We start from the raw sequence: 16,941 nt of genomic DNA on the forward strand, positions 1-16,941 counted from the left end.
GCCAGAGTGTAATTTGTTATCACTAAAAATATACACATTTTCAAGTAATATTAAAATTGAACTCCCACTCAGCCATCCTTGATGTTGTACCTTAGGTACCAATCACGTCTATTCCTAGTCACAGCTCTGAACCTCATCCATAGACATCTTTAAAAAGTAACCTAAACTTTCCTTGAAAATTAAAAATGAACCTTTTTTTTAAGTAGACCTTGAACCTACCTTGGTGATGATGTACTTGACTATCTGAACTGTGTATCTTAGTACCTTTCTTCCTTACGGATGGAGTATGATAGGCCTTCTGGATTGATGACATGGTAGAAGCAAAGGAATTTTCAAAATCATCGGAACAAAAGGAGTCACTGTATCGTTCTTGTTCTGAGTATTTGTCATGATTGAAATCTGTGCTTCTTGCTCTTTCTCCCATTGTTTTGACATACAGTCTGTATTCACATAATTTCACGGATCCTTTTCTCCAGAAGCGTCCCTGATAATAGGGAAGGACATTTTAATAGTCTTCCTATTCTGGTGAATATACCGTATTCTTTGTAATTCCTATTTTTCTTATAAGCAAATGGTCTAAGTTTCATATTAGTAATTGATAATATCACTCAAAAGTAGAAAAAGTTTATTCCTATAGAAAAACTATAATTTTTGTATAATTAAAAAAAGCTTTATGATTAATAACAGTTTTAAAATAGGCTACTTTTAAGTGTTATAAAGGTAATACCAATGAAGTGCTTTAAAGGAAAAACATAATCATATTCTGCCTTACATTTTTTAAAAATGGGGAAGGTAGGGTATATTTCACAATCTGAACTAAAGTTTCATACATAATGATTTACAATACTAGCAGAAGGAACATAGTTATCGCCACTTCCTAGAAGTCCATAATACTCTGATTTTGAACTCTACAAAAATTCTGAATTCTCAATTATACAGTTCTCACTTTATATAAACTCGCATTACACAAATTCAACTTTCCATAAAAAATTCTGAAAGAAATCTGAATGAGGGTATGATTGAATTGCTAGCTGCAAAGACTGCAGAAGAAGAAAGACCTTCAGAACCCAAGGTCAAACCAAAAAGATTCACAATGTGAAACAACTAGGAGAAGCATTTCGTCATTTGAGTGAATTTTTTTCTAATATTGAAAAGATGGATCCAAATACTCCAGAATTGTTAAAAGTTAAAAGATGAGTTGAGGATGATTTTTCTTGCTATTGTTGGATACAGTAAAGAGAGTTGTTGTCTAAACAGTTCTCGATAGCTTCATTAAAAACAGTCGCCCATCCAACCACCAGTGATAAAGGCTAGGTGCAGTGGGTAGGGAAGGGATAAAATACTACACACCTATGTTAACTTTACATTAACTTTACCTTTCATTTCATAAATCTGTTTATTATCATAGTACATTATTTAATATGTCCGCATTTTAGCATATTTTGTGACTTAAGTAAATCCTTTATTTAGTGCATGCCTTTGTTATATAAGGTAAGTGTAATGGTAGGTAGGAACAAATTTGCATTGTGTAAAAACTGGTTTTAGGTAGAAGTCTGCAGAATAGTCCACTTACATTAAGAGATAACTGTATATTTGGATATTAAACATGTTCAATAAACCTTAGGATAATGAGAGGCACCGTTAACAGACTACCATGTAAATAATGTAATTATAAGCACTCAAAACTGAATGCATATATATTGTGTAAAAATAAAATTACAATAAATTAAAATTAAATTAATTAAATAATTAAAATTACAATTACAATAATTAAAAATAAAAATTACAATAAAAATTCTCTATACCTCTGAGCATGTAAGAATAGTGTACATGAGAAATGTACTAGCTTAGATTTTTATTGGTGAATGTTATGTATGAAATTATTTAAGTTACATCTATTGAAATGCTATCAACAGCAATAAAACCTCACTCATAGTTCATTTCTACATGAAATCATCTTTGAGTCCAGATAAATTCCAAAACTGTAAAGCAAACTGATAGACTCAATCATGGACAGTCGTGCACACATGCTAAGCTTTCTTTAGTCTGGACCTGTGTGTGCGTTTTCTTTCTTTTTCATCCAGACCTCTGATTTCATTGGTATAGTGAATTCCTGGTGAGGAAATTTCCTTTACCAATGCAGATCATCAACTGTTCTGAGACTTAAAAGACTAAGAATGCTACCTTATTAAAAAAAAAAATCTGTGGACTTTATGTATGTGTGTGTATCAACTGTGGAAAAGCAACAATTTGTTTTCAAAGAGTTTTAATAATAATAACCAACTAGTTATACTATATATATGTATATATATATGTTATAAAAGAAACAAACTAGGGAAAGTCGCAAATATATTTTGAATATATATTGAAATGTATATCTCTTGCCAAAGACTTTTAGGATGAGTTTTTAAAACTATCATCCATGATTAGATGCTTGATTTTAACTGAATGTATAGAGATCAGTTCCCTAATGCATCTTCTAGAAGGGTCCAGGTCAAATCCTAAAGCAGAAAACAGCTATTATAAATCTTTACATGGTCTGCTACAAGTATCAATTAAATAAAGAATCTTTTAAAATAATATTGGTTTTTAAAATTATACTAAGCATTTTTACATAAGAAGTAACTGGTCAAAAACACATGCAGCAGTGAATTCAAGGATTATCTTTTGAAATTTGGGTACTTTATTTCACTTTTTTTCTTACCTCCCCTGCAAAGATAACTCACATTAATTCTATGAAAAATACTTTCCTTACAAACAAAATCCACAGGCAAAAATGAAAACAGAATATTTTCTTGTATTTTGTGACAATTATGAGCATCTAAAAAACTAGTATTTTCAACCTAGTTCTACAATTGTGATTGCATATAAAATCAACTGAAAATACCTATTAAGAATAACACTCCCATCCCTTTGGAAAGATAAATCCAACTTAAATTCTTAACATAAAAAATCTTTATTTTCAAAAATCTATGTGATAATTAGAAAGTACTGATCATACCACTCTACAATTTCTCTTCAAGAGTTACAGTGACCAAAGAATTTATCTGGTGATGAGATTTTCCAAATTAGATATGCTGGTTCTAGGATAAACAGCTACTTAGCCTTCTATTGGGTCTATAATCAAAACTTATTTAGATTACTAGAAAATGCCAGAGCTTATATCCTACTAGTACAACCTTCAAGGACTTTCACATCAAGATGGAATGCAACTGTAGAGAAATCTGCACATTACTAAAATATTTACTTTTAAAATATTTGCCTCTGGATTAGAAAATGTAAATAGACACTAAAAGCTATTTTCTCAAATTATCTACTTTTTATTTTTAAAAGGCAGTAGTATTCGAATGAATTGACAAGGGTTTCTGGAGCCTCTCTTAAATTCCAAAAGGGAAAAGTAAGAAAATCAACTTTTATTCTACCTTTCTCCTGTAGTCTATACAGAAACTTACAATACAATTATGAGAACATTAAAAAAATTCACTGGGAATCCCTAGTTTAAAACAATTCAGGTCATTATAGTATTTCCATTATGTCTGAGTAGATATCCCTTGTTGGCACTCTCAGCTATCTTTTTCTCCTTTTATATCATCTTTTATTCTCCAATTTAATTGTCTTTTTCTCTCTTTTAATTTAATCCTAACCCATTTTTTAAGGTTTGCCAATAGTACGTAAATGAAGTGCTGCATGTGATAAAAGATGTCACTGACCACCCCTCGCATAAATTTTTTTTTTTACTACAATAATCTCTTTTTTTTATTAAACTAATCATGGTAAGTTTAGTCACTGGCAGATGAAATAGAAAAACCAAATGATTTTTTTATGATCTTTAAGCTATATTAAAAAATTAATGTTAAGGTAGCAATATTATTGTTTTAATATATACAATGTACAAATACAAAAGATCTGTGACCAAATGCTAATATCACACGTGCACAAATAAAATGTGCTAAAACAAAAAGCTCACACTGGTCTCAGAGGTTGGGATGTAACAAATGAAATTTTGGAATATAATCTGGCTATAGTCTGACCATTCTTCATAAAGCAGAACCTCTTTATAACACTAGTGTTAAGAGACAGTATTACCATCATAACTCTAGTGTTAAGAGACAGGACTATTATCATCTCACATCTGGCTTCTGTTTTATGGAATATGAGTTGACCTATGTTAAACAAGGCAGCCTTTTAGGAATATATAATCTTATAATCAAGGCAACTTTTTAATCAGCTAAGCAATTGTTCCTTAAAAATACAGAATCACCGAAACTAATGGGGTTTAGTGTCTGATCTCCCCCTAACTTACAGTGATCAGATACCTCAGAAAAAGTCAGACAACCAAACACTTCACACACACACACACACAAACATTCTGGGTAATAATGAACTATCAAAATTTCACTGTCCTTTTTTTTGACCTCATAGAGAAAATTTTTCCAGGTTGGCATATCAATAGTAACAGAAGATATGTAGATAATTCATTGTTTTAAAGTTGCTAACTAATATTCTCCATCTGAATAAATACTTTATTAAAGAATCCAAATATAAACTAATGACTTACATAAATGTTAGCGTACTAATACAGATGAACACCACAAAGAAATCCCAATGTGAAATTCACTTAGCATTAAACAACAGAATATTGGAAAATAACTGACCGGCCACTCATATTAAAACAATAATATTGCCTCCTGAGTGTGTTTTATGTGTAATGGTCTTTTTAATGAAAAGGAGGAAGGAAAAAAAATCCCTCCAAACTTATTCTAAGTCTCATTTTTCTCTATAGCTTGCACAGAGATAAAATACACACACACATATCTATTATCTGATTCTAACTTAAAGATTATCCAAAGCACATCACTATCAAAGCAATTAAGTTAAAAAAAAAAAAACTATTCTTACAAAAAATTATAATCACTGACCCCAATCAGATTTAATTGGATTTTAGCCCTCCCACAATTCTTTATGTTAGATACATTACAGATAGCTTGATAATAACATGTACATTCCCTTCCATAAACAATTTACCCCCAAATACCTGTAGCTCATTTACCACATTTAATGTGGAAGGAAGGGCACCAGACTGGAATAAAGAGAAATGGATTCAAATAATGGCCCTGATCCCTACAAATTGTGTCACCTTAAGCAAGTCATTTAACCTCTTTAAATCTCAATTCCCTTATCTGTAAGATGGAGGACAATAAAAACACAGTACATAGTTCATAGGGTGATTATGAGGAAAAACACTGTATAAACTATAAAACATTATATTAATGTGATAAATATGAAGTTAGAATCATAATCTATTTCCTACACTTATACATCTCATTACCTGAGAATGTTATTTTTCATTGAACAAATAAAACACAATTAAAATTACCCCAATCCCATTTTATTATTTAAAAAAACCATGCAATTCCCCCATGTGAATTTTTTTAACGTTTTCTTATTATGAACTTAATTACTGAAACAAAACAAAAACAAAAACCAAGAGACTGTATCTGAAATTGTTAGAAATGTTTGTGTTTTTTTTAAAGCAAAAACTAAATTTAACAAGATAATAACAAAATTGCCCTGTTTCTGCCCCTTTTGAATTTTTTTTATGCTTCTTTTTGTATTTGACCCTAGGCAAGTCACTTAACCCTATTTGCCTCAGTTGCCTCATCTGTAAAATGAGGTGGGGAAAGAAATTGGCAAACCATTCCAGTATCTTTTCCAAGAAAACTCCAAATGGAGTCACAGAGTCAATATGACTCAAAATGACTGGATGGAAAACAAAAAGTGAATTTGTCACTTCTGCCACTCCTCCCCTGCCCCTCTGTAAATGCTCAGTCAAACAAAATATATTAATATATAGGCGATGTCTGAAGATGTCTCATATGCACCTTTAAAGTCTGTCACCTCTCCAACAACACCTCATGCAATTTTAAAAACACACATCCCTTCTTTAAAAGGCCCCCAAAGTGCACGCACTTATATGTGATGATATATCATCAAACTCAGCCTGGACGGAATTTTCTAAATCTGTCAGTCCCCATTATATACTTATCAATATAGATTAAACCTTACAAAGTCAGGATCACAGAATCTGATTAACTGGAGGTGAACTCAGGGATCTAGTTCAACCTTTTACACAAAGTGAAATTCTATATATATGCCAGACAAGTAGTCATCTAAGGACCTTAAGCAATGGAGACTCCAGTACTGCTTGAAGCTGCCCATTTTACTTTTGGATAGCTTAAATGTTACTGACTCAGGAGCTAATTTCCTGTAACTTTCACCCACTGTTCTTGGCCCTACCTCAGCCCCAAACATATCAAGTCCTACCCTTCTTCCACAGGATAACCTTGCAAATATCCTAAGCCTTCATCATTCCAGCCTAAACAGGACGCATTATCATCCAGTATTTCAAATTCCCTATACTATTTGCTACCCTCTGTCAATGTCTCTTCTGAAGTATGATACTGGCTGGCTAGTGCCCTCTCAGGAAGTGGTACCTACTACATGATATTCCAAATGCAGCTTGGCTCACATTGGAAGGAAGAAGACAACAGCATCATCTCTCTTGCTAGCGACACTTTAGCAGATGGTTTTTGTTTGTTTTAGCTACCAGATCACTAACTCCACTCAGCTCGGTTTCAACTCTTATAACCTCTCACTTGGACTACTGCAATAGCTTCCTAATTAGCCTCCCTGCGTCAAATCTTTTCCTGCTCCAGTCTATCCTTTATAAAGATGTTAAACCAATATTTCTAAAGTATAGGTCTAACCACGCCACTTTCCTGCCCAGTAAGCTTACCTGTTGTACCTTTGTAGAGGTTCTCCCTCTCCATTCAAAACTTTTGTATTTATTTATCTCTATACACACATCTTCTTACCCTCCTTTCCAAAAGAATGCAATCTCTTTGAGGCAAGACAGTTTTCATTTTTCTTTATATACATGTGGCCTTACAGTACCCGGCTTATAGCAGACATCTGCTTTTAAACAGAGCCCTAAAGTCCACTAATATCCTAGGTTCTTCCTGAGCTGTTTTTAAACTATGTTCCCCCATCCCATACTTGTGCAGCTAATTTTTTGAACACAAATTTACATTTATCCCTTTAATTAATGAGACACAAGGAAGGCTGCAAAGAGTACTGAGTTTGGAGATAGAGCCTACATTCAAATCCCCTCTCTCCCAATTAATGTGACCTTTAGTTGTATCACTTTTCTGGGTTTCAGTTTCCTTATCTGTTAAAATTAGAGGATTAGATTTGATTAATAGTGTCACACTAAAATAGAAACGGATCTCTGCCAGCAGCATACTGACTTAGAAAATCACAAATTAACACTATACTGTATTTATTTTGTTAAGCATTTCCCAAAGACAGTTTTAATCTGGTTCAGACTCATTAGGAGCTTTGCTGGTTGCATGCAGCCAGTTTGACACCTCTGGGTTAGATGATCTATAAAGATCTATCTCCCTTCTGGTTTTAAATCTATGATATTCCCCTCTTTGCTAAAAGTTCATCTTAGTAGCTACAGACATATTCTAGCCAAATGAGATCTTTGGGGCTTTCAGTAACTTCATCCAATCATTAGTTACTCTCCTAGTTTCAGGATCATCTACAAGTTTGTATGTTATGTCCAGACATCTTCATGTAAGCTAAACATCAAACTATTTATCAGTACAGCACCAAGCATCATATAGATGCATTAATTAATACTCTTGCTTTCAGTTAATCAACCAGAAAAGAATCTACCTAACCATGCTATCATGTAATATTCCTTATCTTTCCACTTTGCCTATAAGGACATCATGAGCTTGCTGAAATTTATGGACTATATCTAGTAACTACTAAAAAAAAAAGGAAATGAAAATTAGAATGTAATTTTTAATGAACCAATGGTGGCTCTTTCTTTTCTAAGAGCTCATCAATTCTAGAATTTTCAAAGAATAATAAAAGTTCACATTAAATAATTTATTAACATTTACAAAGTACTTTCCTCATAACCCGTTGAGATGAAGCAAATTACACCATTTTATGGAGGTGGTAACTGAGGCTCAGAAAAGTTAAATGACCCATTATTTCAAGTATCTTTTTAAGCCCTTTGTGAAACTGTCACTTGTCTCCAGTTCTGTATCATTTCCCTGTTCTTGAAAACTCCTCAAAAAGTAAGCTGCTCCCACATTCTCAAGTCCTAAGCTTAACTGTAATGTTCCTCTTAAACATCATTTTCCTAAATATTCCTCTTACTAGTCAGAAGCAAAACAAATAATGTAAAAGTGTAGGCTCCTTGAGGGCAAAGGCTACAGAGGTTACAAAGGCTTTGTGCCTTAGCACAGTGTCTGGCACATAGAAGGTACTTAACACATGCTTGATGACTCAAAGAAAATTTCAATTCCAACTAAGTTCCATACTTTACTTTTCAGATGCCATCATATAAACATGACTCCACCTCCATTATATTCATCTGCACCCAAGAACCAAAAAAGGGAGAGGAGAGGAGAAGGAAGAGAATCCCTAAATTCACTTTACCCAGTTTTGAATCCTTTAATTTTCAGAGCACATCGATTTATTCCTGACAGGTACAACCTTCAAATTCTGCCATCCCCTTCGTTCACCAGATCGCTCATTTTACTGATGAGGAAACAAACTGGCCCTCTTAATAATGATTATTTATTGATAATTTTGTTAATAATTAATACATTAAGAGATTTGCCCAGGGGTTACACAGTTAGGAATGGTCTAAAGTCGGATCTGAATCCAGGTCTTCCTGACAAAATTCCAGGGCCCGGTGGGGTGCCTTTTTTATATTTATATTTCAGTACGGTGCTTCCGGATAAAAAAGAGATACTTAACATATGCTTTCTGATTGATCTCAGTAGTCTGAAAACACAGAATATTTGTAATAATAAAGCATTACCCTCTCTGAAAAGTCACACACGTTCTTTACGGATGAGGAAACCAAGTCTTAAGGATGGTGTGGAGACAGGGACGGGATTCAAACTTGCAGCTTTCTTTCAGTGTCGCTCTCCAGCCTCCACCCCTTCCCCTACTAAGCCCCGCTCCTCACCAACCCGTCCGTTCCCAGGCCTCAGGAAGGCCAAGAGCCCGCACCATCCGAACGGCCACCGGGCCCTCAAGAGTTCCCTCCCCCTCCCCCACCCCCGGGCCTCATCCCCGCTTCTCCATCAGGAGGGCCTCACTCACGCCCCAACTCTGGCAGGGTCACCCCCTGCCAAAGGGCATCGGCAAGGCCACAGCCTTCTCCACTGGAGGCTCTCGTCACCCTCTCCCCTCCAAAAAAGAAACCCCACAGACACGTCCCCGCCCCATTCCCTGGGTCCTCTTAGTGCCCAGGCCTCCCTCACCAAATCTGGCCCGTCTTCTCCACCTTCCTCTCCGCTAAGAAGCCTCCCAGCCCTAGATCTCCGCGTCAGCCCACCAATGGGCAGACGCCCGAGGGCGGCGGGGGAGTCCCTCCCCGGGAGGGTGCGGGGCTGACTATGGGCTGCGGTTGCCAGGTTGCGCTGTGTTTGAACCCGAAGCCGGGGGCGGGGACGAGGGCGGGGGCAGAGGCTCTTGGGGCAGCGACTCGGGCTCCAGGGTAACGGAGGCAGCGGCCCAGACTGCACTGCGGTACAGACCCAGCCCATGGTGGCGGTTCTCCGACGCTGATTGGGTGGTGCTAGCAGCCTGTCTTTTCTATTGGCTACGACCCTAGCGGATGAAGCGGAGGGGGCGGGGCTATTGCAGGCGAGGCTCTAGCATTGGCCAGCTGTACCTCGTGGGGTTCTGTGCAGGGAACGCCCACCAGGTATCTTCCGTCGGGCTCTAACGGGTGCTTTTGACTATATACTTCTTGGACATCCCCTCCCTAATTCCTGGAGGTTGAGGGAGGGGATTCGGAAAAGGAGGCGACCTAGGAAGAAGGGGAAGGAGGAGGAAAGGAAGCAGGCGAGAGGAAGACCGTCGAGGGGGGAAGGGCGGAGTGAATTGGTGCGAAATCTCTGGTAGTAGAAACGAGCGTGGATGGCCCCTAGCGTCGGCCCTTTCAAAGACTGCTCCCTTTTCCTGGGGTCTGATTTTCCAGTTATTGGAACAAATTCACCGCTTCCAGGGATCTTCTTAAAATAGCCTGAGAAGCTTAAATAAAAATAGTCTTCTAAGAACGCCATCCACGGTTTTATTTGTTTTGCAGGATTTTTTAATTTTAATTTTTATTTTTTGCATTATGGGACCGACTCCCTTCCCTTGGCAGTCTGGTGAAGCCTTTGTTCTCCCGTGGAGTGTTTTTTCAATGCATGAAATGAAATGCGTAGGACTATGGAGGAAACCATTTATTTAAAAAAAATAATTCTTCATTTGCCTCACCCCAGGTTCCTGAACGCTCTCTGTCCTGATCTCTGCTTCCTGGCTTCCAGTTACAGCTAAAATCCTACTTTCTATGAGAAGCCTTACCAGCCTCATCTCTGTGGCGGACCCACAATGTATCCTGTTGTTAGTGTAGCCTGCACAAGTTTGCATCTCTTCTCCCCAGTCTGGCTAAGCTCGTGGAGAGCAAGGGCTATCTTAACGTCTTCATATCCTCAGCACCTTGCACAGTGCCTGGCATGGAGAAGTTTCATTAGTTTATTGGCTGATTTTTAAATAGATTTTCAGGAAATTATGAAAAGTTCTAAAAGAGGTATGCTATGTATGGTATTTATATGCTGTACTTAGGAAATTGAGTATGTACCATTTGTAGCTAGGATCCAATTTCAATAAGCATTTATTAAACACCTTTTAATAAAGGTGGGACCCACCTTTATTAAGGTGTACAGCTAGCTGTACACTGTGTGCAGACTGGGACCACAAAAACAAATGAAAAACATTAGGATCCTTTGCCTTTAGCTTTCCTGTTTTCATGGGCCAGAAAGGACAGTTTGGGGGTATTTTTTTGAGAGGGGAGAAGGTTAAATTCTATTCTCTTACTGCCAGATAGGACAGTTTGGGGGTATTTTTTTGAGAGGGGAGAAGGTTAAATTCTATTCTCTTACTGCCAGATAGGACAGTTTGGGGGTATTTTTTTGAGAGGGGAGAAGGTTAAATTCTATTCTCTTACTGCCAGATAGGACAGTTTGGGGGTATTTTTTTGAGAGGGGAGAAGGTTAAATTCTATTCTCTTACTGCCAGATAGGACAGTTTGGGGGTATTTTTTTGAGAGGGGAGAAGGTTAAATTCTATTCTCTTACTGCCAGATAGGACACTTTGGGGGTATTTTTTTGAGAGGGGAGAAGATTAAATTCTCCTATTCACTTATTGTATGTTTACTAGAGATATGTTTTTGAAGAAATTCAGTTCAACATGTAAGTGATAAGGTTTCAAATTCAGTTCTAACATAGCATAAATGCTTAATGCTTTTTGATGATTCTTGAGAGAACTGTGGTTAAATGTTTTCTCCTCTAGCTCTTCTAATATGTGAAATAAGGTATTTTTGCTTTTTGACTGAACCTGGTCTTGCAATACAAGAAAAGGTATTAATTGATGCAAGTCAGCATATTTTTGCATGAAGTGGAAGATACCCACCAATACTGCGATGTTTGAATGTACTTTGTTGCATCAGAAGTATTTGTAAAAAGCTATCCAATATGACATTGGAAGTAGGATGAATCCCTAAAATGAAACTGCAATGATGAAATGAACACCAATCTACTGAGTCTTTATTTTCTCTAAATTCACTGTGTAGCACAAGGACCATTGATATAGCCTAAAATAGAGGCAGTCTGTATAATTTGATTTTTTTAAAAAATTTGAGTTGAAACATTGGGTTGGATATTGTTAACCTTTTGGAAATAAGTGAAAAAAGTACCTGAAATATTTTACTTAAACATGAAAAGCATCACTAGATATAGCTGAATTTAATTTATGGATAGAAAAACACAGGAGATGGAAAAGTAATATTTATAGGCAATCAAAGACAACTGAGCTTATTACTGATAATCATTTTCTTTATACCAATTTTACACAGAATTGCTCAAAGTAGAACAATTGAGGTATGACACTTTTTTTTGCTTATTCTCGTAGAGTTGCTGACATAGGATGGGTAAAATAATTAAAAATATGGGTGATCCCCAAAATCAATAAGAATTATAAAAGTTGACTACAGTGGGCAGGTCAGTTCATAATACTACATAATCAGTGCATTAATATAAATTTAACCAAAAAGGTAAAAAAAAGTTTAGGAACATATACATAAATAAGGGATTGATATTAGAGAAATGCAAGTTTAAAACCATTTTGAGATATCTTACATCTATCAGATTGACTAAAATGATAGAAGGGGGGAAAATGAGAAATGTTGGAGGGTTGTAGAAAAACTGGAATGCTAATTCATTGTGGAACTGTGAATTGATCAAACCATTTTGGAGAACAATCTAGAATTCTGTCCAAAGATTTATTAAACTGTATATGCCCTTTGACCCAGGAATATCACTAATAGATCTGTTCCCCAAGATGAGTAGGGAAAAAGGAAAAGAACTTACATGGTCTAAATATTTGTAGCAGCTCCTTGTGGTGGGAAAGAACTAGAAATTGTGGAGATGCCCATCAATTGGAGAATGTCTGAACAAGTTGTAGTATATGGTAAGATGTGATGTAATATATACTATGCTACAAGAAATGAGGAGCTCAATGATTTTAGAAAAATATGGAAAGACTTGCATGGAATAATGAAGAGTGAAATGAGCAGAACCAGAAGAATGTTGTACATAATAATAAAAATATTGTTCCAAGAATAACTGAATGACTAAGTCATTTTGAGTTTTATAAATAAATCAGCTGCAAAGGACTTATGAAGGAAGATGATAACCACATCCAGAGAAAGAAGTATTCTGTGGTTTTATATATATATGTATATATACTCATAAATATATATGTATGTAGGTGTATATCTACATATATGCATGCATGTTTTTATAGGTATATATTTACATATATGTATATATATATTTATGTGTATATATTTAAGTATATATATATATATATATATATATATAAAAATAGGTTTATGTTTCACAGTAGCCTTCTTTAGGGTATGGTGAGGGGGGAATACACAGCAGAGAACAAAAGAAAACTTAGAAAGTAGCACAAAAAAGCAGGGCAGCTTTGAAAATAGGTGTAGCATTTATTACATAATTTTTCAAAAAAGTAAACTGAAATGGGAATTCATGGTTTTATATTGAATCTTTTTATTTTGTGCTGTGTTTACAGAAGTACTCTTTTTTGTCTTTTTGTATTTAAGTTCAAAATGAAAAAAATAATAAATGTGCAAAAAACAAAAAACCTAACCATAAAAATCTGTGGTGAGAGGGAAGATCAAGATACAAACTCAGAAGAAAACAATGATATCAAAACAACTACAGGCAAAGCCTCAAAGACAAATGTGAATTTGACATAAGTCCAACAAAAATTCCTGGAAAAGCTAAAAATTATTTTTAGAATCAAATAATAATGGTAGAAGAAAAATTGACAAAAGAAATGATTAATGCAAGAAAGTAAAAATCAATTAACAGTTTGGTAAAAGAGGCATAAAAAAAATTGAAGAAAATAACATCTTAAAAAACAGAATTGGCCAAATGAGAAAAGAGGTTAAATAAAATCTGAGGAAATAATTCCTTAAAAATTAGAATTAGGCAAGTGAAAGCTAATGACTTCATGAGCTATCAAGAAGCAATAAAGTCAAAGGAATGAAAAAAACAGAAGAAAAATTGAAATGTATCATTAGAAAAATAATTGACCTGGTAAATAGATCAAGGAAAATTCATTTAAGAATTATTGGACTGCCTAAAATGATGAAAGAAAGATCCTAGGTATCACATGTCAAGAAATACATAAAGAAAAACCTCTCCAGTATCCTAGAAGCAGAGTTATCCCTGATAACATCTGGAAAGAGATCCCCAAATGAAAAACCCCAAGAATATCATAGCCAAATTTCAGAGTTCCCAGGTCAAAGAGAAATACTTCAAGCAGCCAGAAAGAAACAATTCAAATATCATGGAACCCCTGGTAGAATCACACAAGACTTAGTATCTACCATGTTAAAGAATGGGAGACCTTAGAATATGATATTCCAGAAGGCAAAGGAGCAAGGATTGCAACCAAGAATAACTTGGCCAGCAAAACTAACTACAATTTTTCATGGGGAAAAAAAATAGATATTTCATGAAATGGAGGAGCTTCAAGCATTCCTTATGAAAAGACAGAAGTCAATAGAAAATTTGATTTTAAATGCAAGAGCAACATAAAAAGCAAAACATGAAGAGAAATCATAAGGGACTCAATAAGGTTAAACTGTTTACATTTCTATATAGGAAGATGATGTATGTAACTCCTAAGGGCTTTATCATTGTTAGGGCATTTGGAAGGACTCTATGTAGACAAGGGGCATGAGAATGAGCTGATTATGTTGGGATAATGTTAAAAAATAAGGGGAATGGTTGAGAAAGAGGGATGACTGGGAAAAAGGGGAAAGGGAGAGGAAAAATGAAGAAAATTATTTCACATAAAAGAGGTATAGAAGGAAGAGATTTTACAGTGAAAGAGTGGCTGGCATTTTGTGAACCTCACTGTCATCTTAATTGGTTCAAAGAAGGAAGAATATATATACACACTAAATTGAGTACAAAAATCTATCTTATTCAACAGGGAAGTAGGAAGGAAAGAATATAAGAGAAGGGGGAGAGAAGTGGAGAGGGAGGATAATGGCAGGCAGTAGTCAGAAGCAAGACAGATTTTAGAGGAGGGACAGGATAAAAAGAAAGGAGGATAAAGAGAAGAAAATAAGATGGAGGGAAATGCAGTTAGTAATCATTACTATGAAATTCACAGGAAGAATTAAATCCGTAAAATGGAAGCCCAAAGCAGAATGGACTAGAAACAGAACTGAACAATATGTTGTTTACAAGAAGCACACTTGAAAAAGAGATACACACAGAGTTAAGATAAGGGACCAGAGCAAAATTTATTCTGTTTTAGCTGAAGTAAAAAAGACAGGGGTTAGCCATCAACATCTCAAAGCAAAAGGAAAAGGTACCATAGACAATGAAGTAATATCAATGTTAAACATATATGAGCCAAATGACATAGTTTTTTTAAATCAGATGTAGCCACCACTTCATGACCCTATTTGAGGTTTTCTTGGCAAAGATACTGAAGTAGTTTGCCATTTCCTTCTCCAGCTCATTTTACAGATGAAGAAATTGAAGCAAACAGGGTTAAGGAACTTGCCCAGGGTCACACAGATAGTACGTGAAGCCAGGTTTGAACTCAGAAAGATAAGTCTTCCTGATTCCTGGCCCAGCACTCTAATCTACTGTACCACCTAGTTGCCCTTAAATGGCATAGTTAAATGGGTCAAAGGAGGAAACAGACTAGGCTTCCGTCTACATGTAGCCTTTTAGGTCCCTGGGTACAGTCTTTTGACTGAGTCTAAGTTTTGCAGAACAAATCCTTTTATTAAAGGGCTTTGTTCTGTGAAGTGGAGATTCAGTCAAAGAGCCATACTTGAGGACACAGAGGCCCATGTGTAACCTTGAAGCCACCCCAGAAATAGATAGTAAAACTGTGCTGGTAGGGAACCTCAAGTTTCCCCTCTCAGAGCTAGATATAGCTAACCATAAAATAAATCAGAAAGACATCAAGGAGATGCGTAGGATCTTAGAAAAATTAGACATGATGGACATCTGAAGAAAACTACATGGGAAGAAAAAGTAGTATACCTTTTTGTCAGCTGTACATGGCACCTCCACAAAAATTGACCATGTACTAGGGCATAATATAACCTCACAACCCAATGCAGAAAAGCAGAAATATTAAATACACCATTTTCAGGCTATAATACAATAAAAATTACTATTAATATGGGGCTTTGGAAGCACAGGTTGAAAATTAATTGGAAACTAAATAATCTAATCCTGAAAAATGAGTGGGTCAAAGAACAAATCACAGAAATGATCAGTAATTTCATTAAAAGATAATGACAACAATGTAACAATGTGACAGAATTTTGAGGATGCAGTCAAAGCAATACATAGGGAAAAATTTATATCTCTAAACATATGCATCAAGAAAAGAGCAAATCAATGAATTGGGCATGCAACTAAAAAAAAACTAGAGAAAATTTATGTTCTAAACCCCTAATTAAATACCAAAGTGGACATCCTGAAAAATCAAAGGAGAGATTAATAAAAATTGAAAGTAAAAAAACATTTAAAAATTGAAAGTTTTATGGAAAAAAACAATGAGACATAAATGATTGGTTAATTCAATTTTTTAAAAAAGAAAGAAAACAGGAGGAGCCAAGATGGCGGAGTAGAAAGATACACATATGCTAGCTCCTAACCTACAGCCCATAAAATACCTGTAAAGAAGAACTCCCAACAAATTCTGTAGCAGCAGAAGCTACAGAACAACAGAATGGAGGAGATTTCTGTTCCAGAGAGACCTGAAAAACTGATCCGAAAGGTCCGTTGCACACTGGACCTGGAGCAGAGCCCAGCCCTGCCTTGGCTGCGTGGCACCCAGAGGAGCAGATCTGAGCAGGCTTCAGGGGCAGAATCTCCAGTGGCAGCGCAGGTCCCTCCACCTACAGGCGCCAAAGGTCAGTGAGAGAGTCTTTTTGGCTGGCTGAGAGGGGAGTGGGGTGTCCCCATAATTTAGGTCCCCTCGGGAGGCAGCAGCAGAGGCAGCAGCAGACAAGGGCTCCCAAAGCAGGCAGGAACCCAGATCCATTGTTGAAGGTCTCCTCATAAACCCCCTGAGGGAACTGAGCCCAGTGTGGCAGCCCTGCCCCCACCTGGGCAGCTGAACTTAATCTCACACTGAATAACAGCCCCACCCCCGCCAAAAGCCCTGAGGCTGGGAAGCAGCATTTGAATCTCAGACCCCAAGTGCTAGCTGGGCAGATCTGGAGGTGAGGTG

General features: G+C 36.1%; 1 protein-coding gene across 3 annotated transcripts in view; it reads right to left on the reverse strand.

Moving 5' to 3' along the window:
* LCA5 (lebercilin LCA5) overlaps positions 1–9,653 on the reverse strand; it is a 56,251-nt gene extending 46,598 nt beyond the window's left edge. Inside the window, exons 1-2 of one of the 3 annotated variants that reach the window (XM_072642664.1) lie at positions 9,354–9,653; positions 220–484 (exon numbers count right to left, since the gene is read on the reverse strand). In XM_072642664.1, the coding sequence (XP_072498765.1) occupies positions 220–484; positions 9,354–9,638 (550 nt within the window). In that variant the 5' untranslated portion in view covers positions 9,639–9,653. Of the gene's footprint in view, positions 1–219; positions 485–8,905 lie in introns of all 3 variants that reach the window. The other 2 variants (XM_072642662.1, XM_072642663.1) reach the window with 2 other exon arrangements.
* Positions 9,654–16,941: the final 7,288 nt, after the last annotated feature.

This window comes from Notamacropus eugenii, chromosome 2 (genome assembly GCF_028372415.1).
Source record: "Notamacropus eugenii isolate mMacEug1 chromosome 2, mMacEug1.pri_v2, whole genome shotgun sequence".
NCBI lineage: Eukaryota > Metazoa > Chordata > Mammalia > Diprotodontia > Macropodidae > Notamacropus > Notamacropus eugenii.